The sequence below is a fragment of the Stylophora pistillata genome, chromosome 6, assembly GCF_964205215.1.
Source record: "Stylophora pistillata chromosome 6, jaStyPist1.2, whole genome shotgun sequence".
Classification (NCBI taxonomy): Eukaryota; Metazoa; Cnidaria; class Anthozoa; order Scleractinia; family Pocilloporidae; genus Stylophora; species Stylophora pistillata.
In genome coordinates, this window is record NC_142524.1 from 34,555,040 (window position 1) to 34,577,803 (window position 22,764).

At 38.6% G+C, this 22,764-nt stretch overlaps 1 protein-coding gene and 1 long non-coding RNA gene across 4 annotated transcripts; one reads left to right on the forward strand and one right to left on the reverse strand.

Annotated features, from left to right (window-relative positions):
- Nucleotides 1-1,085: 1,085 nt before the first annotated feature.
- Nucleotides 1,086-9,073, reverse strand: LOC148729578 (uncharacterized). 2 transcript variants are annotated; one of them, XM_088725970.1, is made up of 3 exons: nt 8,946-9,073; nt 5,251-5,929; nt 1,086-4,667 (listed from the first exon to the last, which is right to left on the reverse strand). In XM_088725970.1, exons 2-3 carry the CDS (start codon nt 5,918-5,920, stop codon nt 2,884-2,886), a joined length of 2,454 nt encoding a protein of 817 aa, XP_088582096.1. In that variant the 5' UTR covers nt 5,921-5,929; nt 8,946-9,073; the 3' UTR covers nt 1,086-2,883. The 2 variants fall into 2 exon arrangements, with proteins under 2 accessions (XP_088582096.1, XP_088582094.1); XM_088725968.1 differs by having other exon boundaries at nt 7,929-9,061.
- Nucleotides 9,074-10,564: 1,491 nt separating this feature from the next.
- On the forward strand, nt 10,565-17,606 carry LOC148729579 (uncharacterized). 2 transcript variants are annotated; one of them, XR_015988922.1, is made up of 4 exons: nt 10,565-11,010; nt 12,975-14,004; nt 14,317-14,438; nt 14,895-17,606. It is a non-coding gene; the product is annotated as an uncharacterized LOC148729579 (long non-coding RNA). The 2 variants fall into 2 exon arrangements; XR_015988921.1 differs by lacking the exon at nt 10,565-11,010 and having other exon boundaries at nt 12,750-14,004.
- The last annotated feature ends 5,158 nt before the right edge of the window (nt 17,607-22,764 follow it).

A 22,764-nucleotide genomic window follows, 5' to 3' on the forward strand; every position in this document is an offset into this window, starting at 1 on the left:
AACCGCGGCTGACGATCAATGAAAAACAAAATGATCTCTAGCTTTGCTGGGGTTCTCTTTGTTTTCAAGAATTTTAAGCGCTGACAATTTATCAAAGAAATGTGGAGAAATTTTCAATATTTGCCTGAACACCTCATTAGGGGTCAATTCAGGATACCAAACAAATATGGGCAATGTAATCAGCCAATGAGGGCTCAGCACAGAAGTAAACAGAACTGACGTATTGCTCGTAACACATAACACACTAAAAGCCGCTTATAAGTGGGAAGATTCGACGAGAAAGTGACTAGTGTAGCATAAAATACCACAATATTCGTACATGCGGACAAATTGCCACTCGGTAAAAGAGGAGAAAACAATGACTTTTGTCGTGGTGTTTTTCTAATGACTAACGTTTGTACCTTGTCGTTATATATAGGTTTTTATATAATTAGCTTTAACAAATCCCATATTCAGTTACAGAGATTACAATTCGAATATATATCAGACAGGGACATTGTCCTCGGAGCGGTGAAGAATCGACAATAATATTTTTTCAGTATTACACAACTTGAAAGTGTTTGTTTTGATTTCCTGTACTTAAAAAGTAAAAATTTTAGAACTTTCAGTGAGTTACACCGCGTTGCAGATGAAGTCTTTTGAGATAGCAGGTGTTTGGTGACTGAACGGTGTGCTAGTCCAGCAGGGTAGTTGAGTTGTTTTTCCTCTGTTCTCCAGTGGAAAAATACCTGTCCTCACTACAGTAACAGATAAAATCGACTGTTTTCAACTCATGTTATTGTTTTCGCACAATTTCGAAACAAAAAAAAAACATTATTCAATCTAATTTTGAACAATATGGAAGAAAACAATTCGTCTGGACAATTCTTGGGAAGAGATGCACTGTAGAGCGTGCCCACCAGTGTATTCCTTTCACCTCCCCTCCACCCTTCTTCCCTCCCTTCCTGACCTCATCTCGTTGTTTTACATCTGGTCCCTTCCTATATTCTCCAGGCGGAAAAAAATGGAACTTATGATACATTCTTTTTCAAACCACGTGAGACTTTTGGATGCTTCAAGAAAGGTAGAACATGACAAAACTCGAAAATTTTAAAAACAATTTAATGACCCAAGCACATCACTCGCAGAATGACATTATGGCCTACCCACTTAAGAGCTAGAGTTTAATATCTCATTCTTAAGCACTAAAAAGGGAATGAAGATAGAACCTTTATTACATTTATTAAAATCAAAGAGGATATATATATATAGATAGGATACGTAAAAAACCTTATCCTCGAATCGGAGAGTGCTCTACAATCATGGAGCTTTGTAAACATTTATATAGGAAAATAAAAATTAAAACTTCGCAATAAAACTTCGCATTTTTTTAGTGCGAAGTTTTAATATTTATTTTCCTACATAATTGTATGGAGAGGATATATATATATATATATAAACTGTTCTAATGAGGCCTTAAACTGCTGTCTAAAAAGTAAAGTTTTTTTAAAATCCAAGCTTTCGCCGATCAATGGCATCATCAGGGATAAGAAAATGTTCCGGGCGCGCCATACATATGCAAAAAGAGTGTACCGGCGGTGGAATGTGTAAAAGATGTGACTATGTATGAAAGCTATAGAGATAAACTGTGAATGGAGCATAAAGCTCTAATGATGTACCATCTCTAGACAAAGGACCTCTAAGAGCGTAAGGAATGGTCTAGAAAATAAGGTACTAAAATACAAGAAGATGTATTTAAAGAGGATATGATATATTCTTGTGTATATCCCGTATATCGACATGCTGATACTAATAGCTTAGAATCAGCCGATGGATGCCCAGGTTTCGAGAAGAACTACTCATTGAAACAAAAGTACTAATGTAACAATAAACTAAATCAAACGAACTTGGTATAACTTGGTTTCGACTGAGCCACGGGCAATGCCAAGTTATTTTTTTACTGTCAATATCAACAACTGATATCAAGAGAAGTAAATTTAGTATTTCCTATACATGTGTTATAATGATGCTTATTTCGCCGGCGTGAACTTCCAAAGTTTTCTCCATTTGTTTAATAGCACCCTCATTTGGAAAAGTCTCTCGACATTGCAGTCTAATCTTTTTTTTCCATTTTTTCTTTGACTTAAAAATGTAAATCTTGCTTGGAATGCTTCCATACCTACTCTTAACCAGGAATCATTCAGAGATCAACCTAACACTTTAATTCACTGCTGGAAAAAATACAGCCAACCCTCCAGAAAACAATAATCCACTTATATATGAAGCTTTGGGTCCTGCTTGTCGTAAACATGACCGTTGTGGTGTTTTCTTCAACTTGTAGGCAATTTTCATTTTCTGCATGCACTTTTCGCAAAGACGAAAACAAAATGTTAGGCTCTACTGTTCCTAAACTTACTGAATTCCATGGTATCATTCTAATATGAAAGACACAAGGATAATGAGTCCTTGATGAGCCTAACCTGAGCTTGAGCCAGGCTCTCGGTTAGTGTGGACACGAACCAAAAAGCGAGCGGGTGTAAAATGGCGGAGTCAGGGCGTTTCCCTGACAACTGAAACTGCCGATTGTCGCTCAGCGCCCGCCTGCTCGCTCCTCTTTACTGACTGACAACTTAGTATTGGCCGCAATTCAAGATATATTTTGATTTAAAACCGGACTGATCAGTATCCAAATCGCCTCCCAGTGGCCAGGCCTAATCATAACTGACTTCGATATAATTTATTTCCGCTAAGAGGCTTTTCAGGTCGAAACCAATTAGCGGTGTCGTTAATATCTTGAATTAGATTTTCAAGATAGAATTGGAAACAAATAAGCGTATCTGCTGATAAATAAGTTTGACTTCCGGTGCTTATTCTAGCATCTAAACAAAAACGAAAACTACAAGATCATCGTAAAATCATAACACAGGATTTTTCATCATCAGTAACTAGCAAGTCTCCATTTTCACAAACTGCCAAAGCCAAGGGTTTTTGGATTTCTTGACCAAAAGAACCGAGATATTCACCATCCTGGGTAAACATTTGCAGTCTTTCATTGTCACTGTCACAGACGATCAGGTTATCAAAAGCATCAACAACAAGGCCCCAGGGATACATGAGCTGTCCTTCACCAGACCCCTCGCTGCCAATATTTAATAGATATTCACCTTCCTTATTGAAAACCTTGACACAATGACCTATGGCATACGACACAAAGAACTTGTCAGGATGATAAAAGACACAGGTGGGGCTATCGTCGCAATCCGGGGCACTAAAGGACTGTAGTAACTGTGCACCATCTGGAGAAAGGACCTTAATTCTACGGTCAGCTGCATCACACACGATCACCAGTCCATCATCATCAGTTTTAACAAATACAGTCCACGGATTAATCACGTGCTCACTGAACTGTTGGATAAACCGACCATCATCAGTGATTAGAGACAGCTGTCCCGAATCCTCATCGCCATGAATGGCTATCATATCACCATTCTTTAAGAATGCTACCGACCAGGGATCGCCAATCTTCACTGCTGAACCAGTTTGTGATCCAGTCCCCTCTCCTATCGTTCTGACGTATTTCAAATTCTCATCAAAAACCTGAATTCGGTTATTAAAATGATCTGCCACGGCAATGTCTCCTGTTTCTTCATTTTTTGCAATACTCCACATTTCTGTAAGTTGTCCTTTTCTTCCTCCCCCTGACCCACACACCTTTACTACTTTGTACTGATGTGGCTTCACGTTCACTCTCCAAGGACTACCGGTCAGTGGCCACCCGTTGATCTCGACAGTGACACTGTGTAGGCCAGTGCAATTTGGTTTGTAATGTACCGTGTAATTGCCATCCCTGGAATCTGCAATGCGTTCTTTCACTTCTCCTGTTGGAGAGCTGATGGCGACAGATACTTCTTCTTGTTCACTGTAAAAGCGTTTTCCCTTTGAATCTCGTGTAGTGATTGTGAAGCTAACGTCGGCGCCCGTCTCGGCTTCTTGCAAACCTTTTCCTTTAGCTTCTGATTGCAAATGAACACTAACAACAACTTGATCTGAAGGCAGCTCAACCAGATCTCTTATTCTTCCTGCATTTATAACATAACTGATATCCATTGGCCTAAGAACTTCCATTTTTTGGCATAGGCTTAGAATCTCTATACAAGGTGTAAAGACAACGTTTCCATCCTCAAGAACTTCCACGGGAATGTCCCTTTCTAAAACGCCTTCTCCTTGTCCAATGGACTTTTTCAATTCAATCGCGAACATTTGCAATTTTTCCAGTTGTGCTAAGTGCTCTCTTTCCTGTTGTTCTTCAATTTCAGCCAATTTTGCCTTCACGACTTTTTCATGATCCCTCAGAACTTGAATGAGCTCCTCTACAGTTGTAGTTACTTTATCTTCAGAAGCTGCTATCCTTTCTTTGCTTTTCTTCTTCAGCTCGATCTGTTTATTTATTTTTCTCTCAATAGCAACAATTTCTGCTTTGGCGTCGAACAGGATATTTGCCATTGGCACCTTCCATTCTTCAGCAGCTTGCTGTATTCCAATCTTCGTGTGATCATTGTGGAGTCTTCGTCCACAAATGCCACAAATGCAAACCTTGCATTTTCGGCAAAAATATTCAAGTATTTCGCTGTCGTGATACTTGCACATGGTGTATTTGCTTCTCGACTCTTTTGTCTCAGGGATAACACCTTAACAGAGAATGTCGGAACATTTTAGGGCTACGTACATTTTTCACTTTTTGAATCCTGTTAGTTCGTGTGTTCATTACAAAAGATACAATCTACAATTTGAATGAAGGATATCGATTTGAGGCCAGGTTAATTATATGCTGGGTTTACTGACAGGATGGATGGATTTTTTTTCTACTTGCACATGAGTTTTAAAAACCGATTTTTTAAACGTCAATATGCACTTTTCACGAACTGACCTTGAAGTTAAGCTTTAAACAATCCAAACTATCCTTAAGTTCTTTGATTAAATCAAAGTAGTTCGTGAATTAATCAAGTTCATGCGTGTTTATGTTGATTATACGATTTTGTTTCAAAGCATTACTTTTAGGGAAAAAAATCGTCAAGACAAATTTATCGTGGCTTCACATACTTGCCAAAGTAAGGGAATAAAAAGGGATATTACTGGGCAGGGCTTTGTCTGGAAAGTTTGGATGTGATAGAAGAATACCACTACAACTGCTTTGCTCTGCGTTTGCACTGAGAAAGGGTTGCAAATATCTTGAGAAACTTTCAAATGTAAATTGTTAGATATCAATCATACCTTTATCGGTAACTTCTTTAGTTATTACTAGGGCATCCAGCTTTTTCATAATTTCCTCCAGATGATCTTTAATGTTGTCCTCGTCTTTCTTCCACTGACTCAGAAGTCCTATGTAGTGATCTTCAACTTCAGGGTCCATGGTCTCGTTTCTAAGATCGTCAATAGCGGCTTCGTATGTAATACCACCTAGTCTGACTAAAGTGTCCCGGATGTCACGCCAATAGTCATTGAACTTGATATCATCAACAGAAGCTTTCTCAGCGTGGCCATACACAATGTTCCTAAAATACTTAACTCGGGCAATGTCCGCTTCCTTGCTGAGGTCTGTTACGACGGGCAATGCGTCCCAGCCGGTCAGCGGAGCAGTAAAGCCGCACAAATTTCGTACCAGGACCATCAGCAAGGTTGTGTCAAAGTCACGTGAAGATACTGAAGTAGGGATGGCAGGGAAAAGCTTTCCCCATTGTATTGGATTAATAATCCTCTTTGCTCTCAGAGATTGTAAGGTGAGTTTGTTGGCCGACAAAACTCCATGTAGATTGGCTGGTGGATGGATGGCATCTAACGTGTCTCGAAGAGCCTGGGTTCCAATATCAACTAGCAGACGGCACAACCTGGCATAGTTTGTTGTCTCTTTAGTTGATGAAGCAGATGGAGCAGCAGTAGCCATGTGCTATGCCTGGAAGGTTTTAATTAATATTCAAGTTATCCTCTAGACTCACTATGTAACGGCAGAGAAATAATATCGACATTGTTTTGAAGGAAAATTAAAGGAAAATTAAAGCACAGGTAGCCCAAGAACCCATTTAGCTGGATTTAAGTTCATCTACTTTCTTGTGTTTATAATTCCTTTCCATATGGAGGAAAAGAGATATAAACGAGGCGAGAAACAGGAAATTTCAGACGAGGCGAGTGCCTCGGTTCGCCTTTTACTGGCTACGGGCCTGAAGTGGATCGTTATATTAAAGATGTAAGCACTGGTCAGTGAGACTAAAGGAAATATGTGCTCCAAAGTGACTAGCTATGGATTTTTGAAAAACGTCTGTTTGCGAGAGAATCAGACAGGCGTGGCACATGTCTTCTCATTGATCTCTTTCAATCTTTTCCAGATTCTTAGGTTAAAAGAGTTATTCATTAAAAATATTACCTTTTTCCTTACCGACAAAACAAATTTGCTCGGGTGCAAGGACGAATCGGCCTCGGCCAAATTTCCTGTTGTCGATTTTCTTTCAAAGCCGCGAGAAATAGCAGCACCAAAACCAAGGCCGGCCGGCGCCCACGTATATTTAAGAAATCAACGTAACTTTAGCTCCCGCCTAATCCCTGGAGTATGAGAGCTCTCACATCAGATCCCAAAGAAAAAAACCGCAAAATTTGCACTTTCAACAAATATTACTTAAACTCACAGAATGTGATGGATCTTAATCTCCTTTGATCGAAACCTTCTTACAACCTTACGCAACCAGAGCCTCAAAGTTGGGTTAATTAACAACTATTCACCGAGGTGGAGGTGGTTAGCGGTGGATATTTACCGAGCCGCTTCGCGGCTCGGTAAATATCCACCGCTAACCACCGACACTGAGGTGAGTAGTTGCTTTAGTATATACTAAAACAGTGAGATAATATACACCACCGTCGTTAATTTGAGTGATTTCTTCGCTTGTCACGGATGCAAACCGGGACGCCATTTTTTCTCGAGTTGCGCGGAGGTGAATAGCAAAGGATATTCGGAGTTTGACTAGCCAATCAGGGCGCGCCCTCAACGCTATCCACTGCTTTAGTATATACTAATATGATACTATTCCTGACAATTTCGAGCGGTTGACGATTAATCAAGTGACGCAATTTGTTTTAAGGAACGAAAATTACAGATTTTTAATTGCAACGAGTTTATAGACACAGTGGTAACTCATTATGGTAATATATTTCTGATGAAGAAATGTTTGACCCCGGTAAAATATTTCTGATCGCACTCTTCTGAAGTGTGAGACTATTTGAGCGATGTTGATTTATCAGATTTATACTAATTGTCACCACAAACTTGTCTTTAGCCAAACCAATAGTGCAATAGTATTAATGATGCCAGTTGCATTACATTCAGCTTTCAAAATCCTGCAAGATGTTCTGTAACAGGACCGCTTTAGTCAAATCTCATAATTTCTTCATAAGATTGATGTTACTTGTGCTATAAATATCGCCAACTCAAGTTATCCAGTTTAAGCTGACAATTATCAAGAGCAGATTATTCCAGGTCGATCATGATACATTCTGTTCCTTAATATACTCAATGAAAGGTATGTTCAAATTCACAAGCGAGCTAAATGATTTTATATTGCATTACAGGGGAACCATAGGTGTGTTTACATGTACGAGCGTTGCGTGACAGATCTTCGCGTTGGAAATGAAATTTATTAATCCCTGAACACGAAGTTTGCTTTTTCAGTATATCTTCATTCTTCAGCAATTGTTTCGCTCCTATGATTGAAGGGGCTACTTATTTGAAGATTAGCCCAGGGATCAACGATGTCAGATTTTATTTGTACTAATGTAAGTCACGGTTCTTTACATCCATGGTAATCGTAATCGTTACGTAGTAGTCAACTGAAATTAAATAATTTAGGGATACATTATTATTACAGTATTCTTAATCGAAATGATAAACGAAATGATAAACTTACAATTTGTGTTTCTCCGTAATCGGATCCCTTGATGTTTGCGTTGACCGTTGATCACTAGCTTCGAATGACTTACAGCATAAATAGCGCTTTATACTAATGACGTCATGAAATTTTAGACCCCCCGCGTGACTCAGACAAACAAACTCCACTTCTTTGAGAGCTACAAGGGAAATGGCGAGTAGTTCGCTTATTCCCTTACAGTTCTGACCGAAGAGGACGGCGTTCCTGGCTCCAAATTTGAAAGAGAACCGGAAGAATACACTGTAGACCAGCTAAAACGGTGGTTAAAATGTTATCATTATCATTACATCAGTCCAGTCAATGAATCAGACACGCTTAACTTCTCAGACTGCATTGTACTTCAAGTGTTTTGTTGAACGTCACGCATCGAAATCAACGATGCATTAATTGGTCACGAGATCTGTACAGAGCCGAAACGAAACTAAATTGTAAATAATGATGCAGGAGTTATACAGAGCAAAAAAAAAAGTTTGCACTGGGGTCCTGGCGATTCATCCCAACATGTTAGCAATAAACGTACCAACAGGAATCCCGCTTAGGAAGGCGGAATGACCATCTACAGTCGCACGTAACCGACCTGAAAAGCTTTGATTTATCAGTACTAGACTATCCAAAGAGTTATCGAGGATGAAGATAATTTTACCTTATGCAAAGAATATCGATCGGCCTAATAAATCGTGACAAATGTAAGGGTCAGGAGATGATAAAAAAATCGCTCGCGGATAACTTTTCAAGGGCTCTGCATGTTGATTGATTATGCACCAAGTTATAGAATAACACTCCCTAACAGCTGAGTCAACATTACAATTATGTTTACTGTTTCCGCAGAAATGAGTTTTTAGAAAAATGGAGAACAGAGTTGGACGTAAATAAATGTTGTAATGAGATTATGTACCGTGAGACAATAATGATGGCATAGTTTATGTTTATGTTGAGACCTGTATGGTGCGGTCTGCCCAGCTGAAAATCAAAGACTAAACTTTCGATAAGTTTTACCTGGAATCGTAGTCAGTGATAACTTAAAAGATAGACGGCGAGGTTGGTTTCAGCCGAGTAACGAAGTGTTTGACGGAATCTCCTTGTAAGGGCGGAAGGGCCTTTAAATGTCACGCCATGACTTTCCTAATACCGCAGGGGGTGGGGGGAGGGGTTGGAGCCCCAAACTTTTACAATTCATACGGGGAAAAATGCATTTTAAAACTTTCAATCACAAGATTACTGGAAACTTTCCTCTTATTAAGTTAAACAAACATTCTTGAGCTTTATTCTTTTTGTTTAATTATTTTGACGCATTACAATTTTGAAATAAAAGAACGGATCAGATTATCATGTTGATTATAAATCTCAGAAAGTAGGAAGACAAATTGTTTTTAAAAACACAAATAAATTGATTAACGTTTTCTGGTTTTAAAGATGTATGTATGTTCTGGTTAGCTCAATTGGTAGAGCGCCGGACTGCGGTCGAGGGTTCTAGCCCCGGCCGGACCAACAGTCACGGTCTTAAAATAACAGAGAATTTGCTACCTTTCTATAACATCAAGAAATGGATAGATATTCTAGTCTTCTCGGATAAGGACGAATAAACCGTAGGCCTCGTCTCCTGCAGGGTTAGGGAGTTAATTTCCAACGCACGAGATTACTGTGTGGTGGATGTCCTACCCTGGGGTGGGATGGGTGGGTTTACTGGGCCCAGCCTGTCGGCGAATAAAATAGGAAAAGTGAATAAAAGAAGGAGCCCTGGAAACCACTCGCAATTTCATGGGGGCAGGTGGTGGGGAAGTCAGAGTTTGGCCTAAAAGTGGCGGTAAGTCAGGCAAACTTGGCGACTTCTTCTTTTCCTTTATGCATTCAAGGAAATAGGAGACGTCAGCTGAGCGAAGGTGACGTGATGATCGGGTATGCTTCTAAAATGTTTCCAAGCATATTATATATTTGATGACTTTATGACGTACTTAATGATGAAGCTACAGAATGATAGCAATTAATGCATGTTAGGACATACTAAAACAGTGCATGGATTATATCGAAGGTGCGCTCTTATTGGCTTCTCAAACTTCAGATATACTTTGCTATTCACCTCCGAGCAACGGACGCTGGGATTTGCACCGAACGGTATTGTAGTTTTTACAGGAATAAATGAGTTGAAGTCATGTTTTTGTGCTACATTATCACACTGTCTCAGTAATACTAAAACCAACTATTTCATATCAGTGTCGCTGGCTAGCGGTGGATGTTTAGCTCACCAATTCGTGGCTCAGTTAACACTTCTAACATAACCAAAGTAAAGCGCGCGCTCTGATTGGTCAATTTAGCGTCCCCCATTTGCCCATGGGTGTAGGCTGCTGACGTGAGCAAATGCAAAGACTATTTTTCCGCGCGCGCTTGTTTTTTCTGGCCACGTAAGACTTGTTAAATGAAAGGGAACTCTTTAGCTACAATATATCAATTTTATCTCATAAAACAAATGGTAAACACCACAGCGTACACTATTGAGTTATGGATGCACTTGGGAGGTTTGCTAAGCACTCAAGAAGCTAGAGTGGCTCTCGGCTATCGCCTCGAGCGACTCTTATGCTTATTTCGTGCTTAGCAACCTCCCGCGTGCATCCATTTAACAAATAGTAAACACCACAGCGTACACTATTGAGTTATGGATGCACGCGGGAGGTTGCCAAGCACGAAAGAAGCGTAAGAGTCGCTCTCGGCTATCGCCTCGAGCGACTCTAGCTTCTTGAGTGCTTAGCAAACCTCGCAAGTGCATCCGTAACTCAATAGTGTACGCTGTGGTGTTTACCATTTGTTTTATAACATTACATTGATACATTGTAGCTAAAGAGTTCCCTTTTATTTAACAAATCTTACGCGACCAGATAAAACAAGCGCGCGCGGAAAAATAGTCTTTGCATTTGCTCACGTCAGCAGCGTACACCCATGGGCAAATGGGGGACGCTAAATTGACCAATCAGAGCGCGCGCTTTACTTTGGTTATGTTATAAAATTCAATAGTGTGCGCTGTGGTGTTTACCATTTGTTAAATCCACCGCTAGCCACTGCCACTGAGGTGAGTAGTTGTTAATTTAAATATATTATATGGCAAGGTAATCCTAAGGTAAATCTGAGCATTCCAATTAGCTTTTATTTTGTCGGTACTTTGCCTTACGCCGGACCATTTCCATAGAAAGGGTTATAAACGGTGTGTTATTTGTTTGCGAAAGTGTACGGCAAATTTAAAATAGACAGGTTTATTGATCTGAGTGCCATATGATAAGCTACTTACTAACCTCTTAATTGCTGCACTTGGTCTGCACTGCCACAACCTCAGGCCATATATTTATACCCCAGTACGACCCTCACTCAGTTAGTAAAAAAAGTTAATACCTAAGATAAGATTAAACAACAACAAACATATGAAACATATGTGTGAACTGCGGTTATGAGACGTATATGAGAACGATCCTTCGCAGTAAAGCACTATTTGAGCAATAGTGAAAATCAGACCTGAAAAAAATTTCAGGCCTGTACGGGATTCGAACCACTGACCTCTGCGATACTAGTGCAGCGCTCTACCAATTGAGCTAACAAACCAACTGGGAGCAGGCCATCAAATTAATTCGATATAAACCCGTGGATGATAAATCAAACAACAACAAACATATGAAACATATGTGTGAACTGCGGTTATGAGACGTATATGAGAACGATCCTTCGCAGTAAAGCACTATTTGAGCAATAGTGAAAATCAGACCTGAAAAAAATTTCAGGCCTGTACGGGATTCGAACCACTGACCTCTGCGATACTAGTGCAGCGCTCTACCAATTGAGCTAACAAGCCAACTGGGAGCAGGCCATCAAATTAATTCGATATAAACCCGTGGATGATAAATCAAACAACAACAAACATATGAAACATATGTGTGAACTGCGGTTATGAGACGTATATGAGAACGATCCTTCGCAGTAAAGCACTATTTGAGCAATAGTGAAAATCAGACCTGAAAAAAATTTCAGGCCTGTATGGGATTCGAACCACTGACCTCTGCGATACTAGTGCAGCGCTCTACCAATTGAGCTAACAAGCCAACTGGGAGCAGGCCATCAAATTAATTCGATATAAACCCGTGGATGATAAATCAAACAACAACAAACATATGAAACATATGTGTGAACTGCGGTTATGAGACGTATATGAGAACGATCCTTCGCAGTAAAGCACTATTTGAGCAATAGTGAAAATCAGACCTGAAAAAAATTTCAGGCCTGTACGGGTTTATATCGAATTAATTTGATGGCCTGCTCCCAGTTGGCTTGTTAGCTCAATTGGTAGAGCGCTGCACTAGTATCGCAGAGGTCAGTGGTTCGAATCCCGTACAGGCCTGAAATTTTTTTCAGGTCTGATTTTCACTATTGCTCAAATAGTGCTTTACTGCGAAGGATCGTTCTCATATACGTAAGATAAGATTAGCATTCTCAAATAGACCTAAAAAGCAGACATAATGTGTTGAATTGTTTGTAGCTGATTAAAAATTAGTAATGACCAGTCTGGCCAGAAATGTCCATTATACAAATTTTACACATGAAATCATCAAAAAAAGGGCTGATGATTAATAATTATGTTTATTATCTCGGTGAACAGAATAGTTAGTGGTTATAGCAACATATAACGTTAATTTTTCACTCTTCTTCAGAGATCATGCTGTTGGGAACCAGAATTTAATAATTGTAAGGATCAGCTCCTTTTGCAGTCTTGCGCCTAATTAAAAAGCTTAGAATGATTTGATATTAATTCATGTGCAGTTGATCAGAAGTGCAGCCTATTTAGATGAGAAGAAAATACCACAACTCTGGTTTAGGAATGATAAATTACTCCAAATTCTGTAAGAGAACAAACCCTTAATTTTATGCGTTCACGCTCTAAAATTTAGTGTTAACAGTGTGCATATATTTCTCTTACCTTAATTACCTCTCCTTTTAATCTGTCTTCTACCATGATGCCATTTTGTAATTGAAGTTGTTCCCTCATTCCAGAGTGCAAGAAACTGTGTTTGCTTTGTTGAAATCATAATTACCGGTAGCTTCAGTACATCCACACAGTTTGTCAAGGTCAACAATTCCAAGTCACATCCACATTCCTCATGGTCAGTCCTTGTGAACTCTTTTTGTTCTTAATCACTCCACTTTTTTTATATTGCAGAAACTGTTGTTCGTCATTATGGTTTTATAGATAAATGAAAGTTAAATTGTTTGTCTCATTAAATGTAAGAGTCACATGAAACCTAATAAATCATACACTGATCATCACATTTGAACTGCTATACTGCTTTTTAAGTCTTCGTTAGGCGATAAGGTTGATAGTTCAAGTATCGCTTTTTATAGTACCTTGGTTTGTTTAATAGTTATTGTTGTGTTTTGGTGTGCTGTCAATGGGTGTGTATTTCCATCCTATTGATAAATAAGTGCATTTATTTTGTACTCAACTTTAATTAAACCAGCATTTAAAAGTAACATATTAAAATTAATAATAGGCTGAACCTGCAAAACCAGCATACAATAAAAAAAATCATAGGCTTTTTTCTAATAGGCACACAAAAAAAACCCATTTTTTTACCTGTTGAGGTTTCATTTTACCTGTGCTACATGACCAATCAATGTGCTTTATTTCATATGGCTTCACACTGGAGGAGTACTGTTTAATCCCAACAGAGCAAACTTTACTGCTAACTGTTTGCCAATAAGGAAAGTACTTAAGGGTGTAAATAAACTGTTTAAGAACAAAATGATGAAATTCATTTTTTGAAAAGATTTTCTATAGGTAATTTTCAGGTGAAATAAAAAAGAACAATTAACTCAGGGGGAAGTAATTTGAAAAGTACAGTCTAAAGACTTCTGCTACTGAGCTGTAGGAGATGAAATCACTTAAAATTAAATAAAATACATTTTAAAAGAGCTAATAAGGAAGATGGACAATAGAAAAGAGATGAAAGAGGATGAAGAGAGACGAAGAGATCAAAGAGGATGAAGATGAAAATTTAAGATGTACCTTCATCAAGTCCAGTAGGTAAATATTTTTTGCATAATCAAGCTAATAGTGATCTTGAAAGGGTGTTACCTGCTTCCTCAAATCGTTCTCCCACTTTTTTTAATATAATCAATGAAAACTCTGAAAAACTAAATCTCAATTCTACAACCCCTATCTTGAGTAGATTAAACCCTATACACTACCAGGTCTAATATTTATTGTTAATTCTCATTACTGTATGTATGCAATGTTTATGATTGTTAGTTAGGAGAATTTAGCATTGCATGTATCAATTAAGAATTCCCCTAGTTGATATTTTTCCTTGTTCTCATCACTTGTCTCTGTTTTCAGATTCTATTTCTGTCACATAAGGGAGATAATGGGTCCAACACATTTCCTGGTATCTACGTAATCTTGAACATGCCAACACTAAGGATACAGAGTATCTATCTACAGGAATGGTATGGAACCAAGTATGAAATGCCTGGTATGAACCAGGTGCCTGCATCAAGGAATTATTAAATAAATGCCCTGTTTGCAAAACTCCAGAGATAGGACAAAAAATGTTAAATGTTGATGAAAAATTAAAAAATGAAACTATATCAGACTTGCAGAGGCTATTCCTGTTTTCATTATCAGAGCCAAAACAAAGGGTGAATTAATCTTTTCCTCTTGAAATAAGAGTTTTTACAAATGCAAGTGTGACAGAAAGAAGAAATTAATCAGTATAGTTTGGTTCATAGCTGTAGTGAGCACAAACTTATAATACTGACAACGGTTATTGGTTAACTGAGATCAGAACAAAAAACTTTTGCTTTTTCTAATAATATGAAAAGATTATTGCTTGAATAATTAGAGTGATAGCTGATAACTGATCAGAGACGAGCAAAGAGGAGATTTTCCAATTTGTATATTTTTTACTTCCCCAGGACCTTGATGCTTCGCCCCCAGCCTACATCTAGATTCATTTTACCACTTGTACAACCTGTAATATGCTTGAAAGGACCTACCCTTTGCAAGGGTATTTTATTGTATAACACATTGGATATTGAATTGAAAATATTTCTCAAACTTCTTCTTAGTATGAATCGGTAAATGCAGTGTAAGTAAGTTATTTAGTTTTCCAACAGATTGTACTAGTTTTTACTCATGGATACTTTGTGGCAAAGGAGAAACTCGATATGACTTTAAAGTCTTAACATAAGTTTAATAATCAAGAATGTAATTGGAAAAAATGCTTTAAAGGCTAATTAAGCCGCGTACAGATTTAAGTTTAAAAGCTAATCCTTAAGCATCCAAAAAGGGAAATATCTATCTCTTTACGTTTATCATTGATTTAAAATAGGATACATTCCCATGCAGATGCCGTACATCGACTAGCTGATACTACAGCTTAAAATCAACTTTAATCTTAAATCTTTAATCGAGATACTCCTAAAACAGTATCCGCCCATCGGTAGCCAGCTTTGTCAGGAGTTAAACGTCAAACTAGAATTTCTTTATAATCAAGTAAAATACTACAAGAAGGTGAGACTTCGAGCGGTCGATCCCTCCTTTTCTTAAAAGTCTGACAAAGTTTGGCAATGTTCTCTTCATAAGTTCGCAAAATGGTTATAGTTATCTCGTCTTAAATGAAATTTTGGTGTCTTGTATACAGAAACAAGACACCAAAAGAAGTAAGAAGTAAATGTGACGATACGAAAGGCGATCCTAGGACTTTTTGGACCGTGTAATTAAGTCTTTTATTCACAGCAAAAGAACAGTGGTGACAATACCATAACTCTTAAAGAAGATAATGAACTTATTACTGACAATAACGTCATAGGTACGAGGTTTAACGAACATTTTTCTAAAATTCAAAACGATAGTGCTGATTATGCAATGATGGGAAGTTCCTATTGTTCTGACCGTCATCCAAGCATATCTGCAATACGAAATAATTGTCCTAATATAAAGAGCTTTAACTCTCGCTAATCAGTCCTGCAGAAGTACAGCAGGCTGTAGGTAAACTTGAACCAAATAAGGCCCCTGGTCATGACGGGATTCCTGCGAAAATCTTACAGGACTGTTCAAAGGAGTTAGCTTTACCTCTTGCTAACCTATTCAACTTTTCTATTGTATCTGAATGTTTCCCGAGTGACTGGAAGTTAGCAGAAGTCTGTCCTGTATTCAAGAAGGATGACCCTACGAACATATGTAACTATAGACCGGTATCTATATTGAATAATTTAGATAAGATCTTTGAAAAATGTCTCAATCGTCAATTAGTGGAGCACTTTGTAGCAATTTTATCACCGTTTCTCTCAGCCTATCGAAGAGGTTATAGCTGTGAGGCAGTGCTTCTCCATCTTATCGAATCATGGAGGCAAGACTTGGACAAAGGAAAGACTGTTGGTTCAGTGTTGTTGGATTTAAGTAAAGCCTTTGATCTCACCCCTCACAACCTGTTGATGGACAAGCCGAAGGCGTATGGTCTTTCTGCCCAAAGTCTTAACCTAATTAAAGATTATCTTAGTGGACGGAGACAGCGGGTTAAAGTGGCCAATGCCAAGTCTGACATTGTCAAGATTCACAGAGGAGCTCCACAGGGGTCTGTTTTAGGCCCCTTGTTCTTTAATATCTTTTTAAATGACTTATTTTACTTTGTTACAGAGGTCAAACTCTCGAATTATGCTGATGACAACCAACTAACTTCAAGTGAAATAGCCCCAAGCGTGGTTCAGGCTGTCCTCATCCTGAACTTAAGAGTCACCTCCAAATGATTTCATGACTGTGGTCTGACCCTAAACTTGGACAAATGTAAACTCCTAGTTTTGCCCAAGCGAAAAAGTGATCTAGTGGAACTGGATATTGATGGTTTCCAAGTCAAAGCGATCGATAATGTGGAACTCTTAGGGGTTGCAATTGACAATAAGTTTAAATTTTAAGAGTCATATATCTAGGTTAATTAAGAAAGTAGGTAAACAAATTGATGTACTTAATCGATTCAAACACATTCTTTCGTTTTCGTCAAAGATACGTATATATAGGGCATTTATCATGCTTCACTTTACTTATTGTAGTTCTGTTTGGAATAGCTGTCTCAAAGAAGATAGTGACCGGATAGAGAGATTACATGAGAGGGCCCTTAGATACGTGTTTAATGACTTTTCCAACGGATATGATAGTCTATGTTATAAGATTGGTTACTCATTAAGTTGTAGACGGAAACAAGATATGCTTTTAATCATTTTTAAAGCACTCTATAACAATATGCCTCAGTATATTCAATCTTTATTTCAAGTAAGAGAAAATAAGAAAAATCTTAGGGGCAAAAACAAACTTGTTTTACCTGTAGCTAAGACCACAACTTTCGGCCTCAAATCAACTTCTTACATTGCTGCTAAGGCTTGGAATGCGTTACCTGATAAGCTAAGATTAATGGCTGAGTTTGGCCCTTTCAGGAATGAGATAAGAAATCTAAGTAATTTGTAATTTTATATCACCATCATTTATATCATCATTTACATTTAGGCTTATATTATTTTTAAACTCTGTAATTTATATTCATACATTTTTCTCGGTATATTAGCATCTCCATTGCTAGAGGCCTAACAAGCCTCATTTTCATCCGAGTTTAAATAAAGTCATCATCACCTGGACTAGTAACTCCTTTTGTTGGCTTCCTTGGTTCAAAGAACGATTTCCTACATGCAAAGTACACCCTCTTTGATAACCGTTTTTACCCTTAGACCTTTCAGCAGAGGGTTTACCGGTTACTCCATCAGTCAGAAGGCATCTCTCAGCAGTTTCATTGAGGTGACCTGACTCGTAGTCCGTCCACAGACATTCAAGACCCTTCGCGCTTGCGCATTCCAGTCCTATCTCTAGCCAGCCGAACCCCAATACTTTGGTACACAGGTTGTAAGCATCTTCTATATACTTAAGAAAGTCGCTTAGTCCTTTAGTTGGTGAAAATGTGTTACAGTTCATGAACATTAAAACGTCGGCTCCAGCCCTTTACTAGGACTCCTTCAGATTTTTACCGCCAACATTGTGGGTGGCAATTTTAACTGTTACCTCCCGCAGTTTCATAACGGCACCTAAACAATCAAGAAATCTGTATTCAAAAATTGCAATCAACCTTTCCCCTATTATATTTTCATAACCCGCCGCGTAGGTGTTTTTGAACCAAGTTCCGTTCAAGAACAGAGCGAAAAAACCATCTACTGGCAACGCCGGGCACAATACCTATTGTTCTCGCCACATTTACTTCAGTGCATTAGCGAAAACATCATTAACCATTAATATTTCACGTGATGCGTTTCATCCGACCAGATAGCTCAAAGTAAAAGCAATGTGTTTTATAAAATTTATTCATTTAGGTCACGATGAACTCTAAACCGAACACTGTAAATCGTGTTTCTTAAATTATGATATACACTATGGTCACAGCTGTAGTTTCGACCAGTTAATGGTGTAATTTATTTACCGATCTATGGTCATTTGCACTCATTCTTGTTTTAATCCTGTAGTTCCCAATGATGTAAATGACAGCAGGTCTTTAGTTCTAGCGATATGATGAGCAGCTCAGCTCAGTGAGTCGAACATTCCCATCCAAAGCACTAATCCGAAGGTTTAGGGTTCGATCGACTTCGGTAAGGAGATCGTCTGATTCATCTTTTCTGTGTATCCTAACCTTCTTAGCGTGACAGTTGAAAAAGTTGAATTTTAAAGAAACACGAATATCGAGGAGCTACTTAAAAGTTGCATAGAAGATGATGGTTATCAACTATGAAGATGGATCTCTTTTTCAAGTACAACAAGCAGTTTTTGTAGTACAATACTTACCTAGACTTGTAACTTCACTTGATGGCTTTACCCTCCCAATGAAAGACTTTCTGCATGCCTGGTAGTCGTCATTCTTTAATGATAGTTGTTAATCTCATATTTTACAGGTCGAGTTTCTTTTTTACTTCATCGGTCAAAATGTACATCTCAGCGATTTCATTGAGTTCGCGAGAGAGGAAGTATCTTCAGAGTCTTTCGATGCTTCCCAGGGTTATGCATTCCACTCGTATTTCTAAACCTTCAAATTTGAATGCTTTGATACTCAGGTTGTAAGTATCTTCCAAACACTTTATGAAAGTATTCAGCCCTTCGATTGGAGAAAATGAGTTTTTCTTCATAAACATTGATATGTCTACAGAAAAATGGCGACTGAACGTATCTTGTTTTTCAACATGAAGATTTTGAGGGACGACTATTAGTTTTATCTCATGTGGTGCCTCGGAAGAGCCTGAAAAGAAAAACATCAAGTTAAGTCAAGAGATTATAGACAGTTCATAATCTAGTTGAAATTTAAAAACGGTCTCTGGCTAAAATGATTAAAAACTACGAGCGTTCGACTGCCCGAACTGCAGTCTTCAACGGGTACAAAAGACTGCATAATAATTTGGATATATCAACAAAGTTGAAATGGTAAACTGGCCACCGTAATGATTACAAAAGCTGACGTTTCGAGCGTTAGCCCTTCGTCGGAGCGAATAGAGGAATTGTGGGTTGTGTGTGCTTTTAAAGGCAGAAAATGGAGCTACGTTATTGGTGGGTACATGGCAACGAGAAAAACATGAATAAATTAGTGGAATGAAAAGCGTTTCCGTGCCGTAAAAATCTTGAACAAAAGCTCATCTTTCAAACCGGCAGTCTAAATCCCACAGGGATCAATGAACGCTTTTCATTCCACTAATTTATTCATGTTTTTCTCGTTGCCATGCACCCACCAATAACGTAGCTCCATTTTCTGCCTTTAAAAGCATACACAACCCACAATTCCTCTATTCGCTCCGACGAAGGGCCAACGCTCGAAACGTCAGCTTTTGTAATCATTACGGTGGCCAATTTACCATTTCAACTTTGTTGATACATCCAAATTATTTCGTTACTCCCACCGACGCAGCCCCAAACAGTTTCTTTCGAAACTATCAGCCTTTACAAAAGACTGCAGTTCGGGAAGTCGAAAGCTTGTAGTTTTTAATCATTTTAGCCAGAGATCGTTTTTAAATTTCAACTATGTTTCATCCTGGCTGCGGCCCTTCAATATTTTCAAGTTCATAATCTCTTCATTGAGTGCAATGCAACACGAACAAGATAAATGGTTAAAAGGGCTAAATAAACATAGATAAAGAATTTATGTTCGTTTCTCGCGAGGAAAAGTTTTACTAATTGGGACCGTTGTCAACGTCGATTTTAAGACTTTGAATGCCTTTTCGTTCCATTTCAGTATCTTTTGCACGTTTTCTCTTCGTTTTTGAGGTTTAAAGGGTGTATTTTGATCAAGGATGGACCAAAGGAAAAACCGCCTTGATTAAGCTTAACGAGACAGACCCCATTCTCCATTAAGTTGATAACTCCATGTACTAAGGTAAATATTTTCGCCTTTCTCCCACCTCCCAGACTTATGAACAAAAGACAAAAACACGACTTTGGGGACAGAAGCAAACCAAATAGGGGAGGCAGGAGAAAACCGCCACCCAGTTAGCCCAATGGATAGTGCGCTGGACTGTTGTGCAGGAGGTCAAGGGTTCGAGCCCCGGCCGGACCAACACTCAAGGTCTTAAAATAATTGAGAAGAATTTGCTACCTTTCTATAACATCAAGAAATGGTTAGATATTCTAGTCTCCTCGGATAGGGACGAATAAATGGAGGTCCCGTCTCCTGCAGGGTTGAGGGTAGGAGACGTTAATTTCCCACGCACGAGATTACTGTGCGGATGGATGTCCTTCCCTGGGGTGGGATGGGTGGGTTTACTGGGCCCGCAGTAATTGGCGCAAGCTGTTGCGGTGTCCCTGCCGGTCGGCGAAGCCAATAAACTAACCTAAACTAACAAGGCGAAACTAAACCAAAAAAAAAAAAAAACGTTAAGATAAAAACAACAAAGCCTAACGATTATCGACGTTTGGTAAAAGATCCGGAGGCGGACAAAGGTGAAATTAAACAGTTTCGGAAAGATACAAATTAGCTCGACCACATGCACGTGGGAAAAAAGAGCAGAGTTCTTTTTAAGTATGTATGCCCGGATGTCGGGTGAGAAACCACTGTTCAACGAGGGCGTTGAGCGCAGACCTCAACAAAGCTACGAAATAAGATCGTAAGTTCTTCTAAAGTGTACCCGTAGTACTTACAACTCCTACGGATATAGAGTCTTGAATTAGCCTTATCCATCATATTGTGAAAATAACTATCCCAGTTGCATGAATTTTCATGAAAGGTTACTCTCAATAATTCAAGTTCACTCTTTCTTTCAATCATATGCACACTTCCAGGAGGGGTTTTTTTGGGTCTTTCCTCTCATTACTAACTCCCATGTCTTAGTCAAATTTAGTTTCATACAATTCGTACTTGACCAAAGCATAACGTTTTAATTTCACTCATTGATGAGTCATGAGGCAAATTTAGCCCAATCGGAATACTCAAGGTGATGTCATCAGCAAACTTAATAAGCAGATTTGTTTCCGGATTCACAGCATTTAACCATTTTGGAGAATAACACTGGGCCTAGGACAGTCCCCTGTGGAACACCCCTGCCAATTGCAGTGAACTTTGTTGTAACATCATCAACTACGACTCTGTTTACGGTCAATCAAAAAATTAATTATTCAGTTAATAACATAAGGATTGATGTCATGTGACTTGAGCTTATTACATACAATCTGATGAGGGACAAGATCAAGAGCTTTACTAAAATCGAAAGAATATACCTTAACAAAGTCTGCATCTTTATCCAACCATTTTAATCGGTAATGTTGACATTTAAGAAGTGCTATTGTAGTATTTTATCCCCTCTTATAGGCAAACTGATTGGGCCCAATAGATGACTGCAGGGTAGGTAAAATTTCTTGTTTGTAAATGACCCTTTCAAAAATTCTCATGATCACATTTGTGAGTGATTTGGGTCTCAATTGACTGCATTCACTTAATGGGGATACCTTTAGAATAGGTGTAACATTGGCCAATTTCCATAAACGAGGAACTTTTTGCTGTTTACTTGAATTATTGAAAATTTTCGTTATTATAGAAGCTATAAATAGTCAGCATAGTCACGCCAGAACCAATAAGGAATCCCATCAGGTCCAGAAGCTGTACTTGTCTGGTGCCTCAGGAGGTTCCAAACTGAAAGCAAGGTAACTCGGGGACATGTCTACCGTCTGGTATCTCAAGAGTCTGTGAGTCTCAAGAGTCTGATCACGAGTCTGTGCAATCAATGGGCTTGTGCTCGAGTCGCTGAAAAGTCTGCCTTCTACGGTAGACGGCAGATGTGTAAAGTTAAGTCTTATGTTCTATGCCCGACGTAAATTATGATATTGTTTAGCTGTTAAAGTTATTGCAAGGGTGATATCCAGTGTAAGATGATTTGGCAAGGTGTTTACAAGTCTGGAAAAGAACATAAACTGCGGCCTAAATTAATTTTGTTTTGTTTTTTCAGCAACTTGTAAAACTTACTTCTTGGTGTTGTTGTGCAGTAACTAATAGATTCCAGATGAAGCGAGCCGAATTCGAAATAGCACGGAATCACGATTATTCTGCTGTATTCTCTCGAAGACACATAAGTATGACGTGGTCAGGCTTGTCCACCGAAATGAGGTTAGAGGGAGGGCCCGGGACAGAGACGCCAGAATGTGTCACTCGAAATGTCTTGTTGCTTTGATGTTGAGAAGAACATAAACAAACAAACAAACAAGTAATTAACGTTAGAGAAGACATTTGTTCATGGTGGTTACATGGAGAAATTACTTCTTTTTTTTTTCTAATTTTGATGC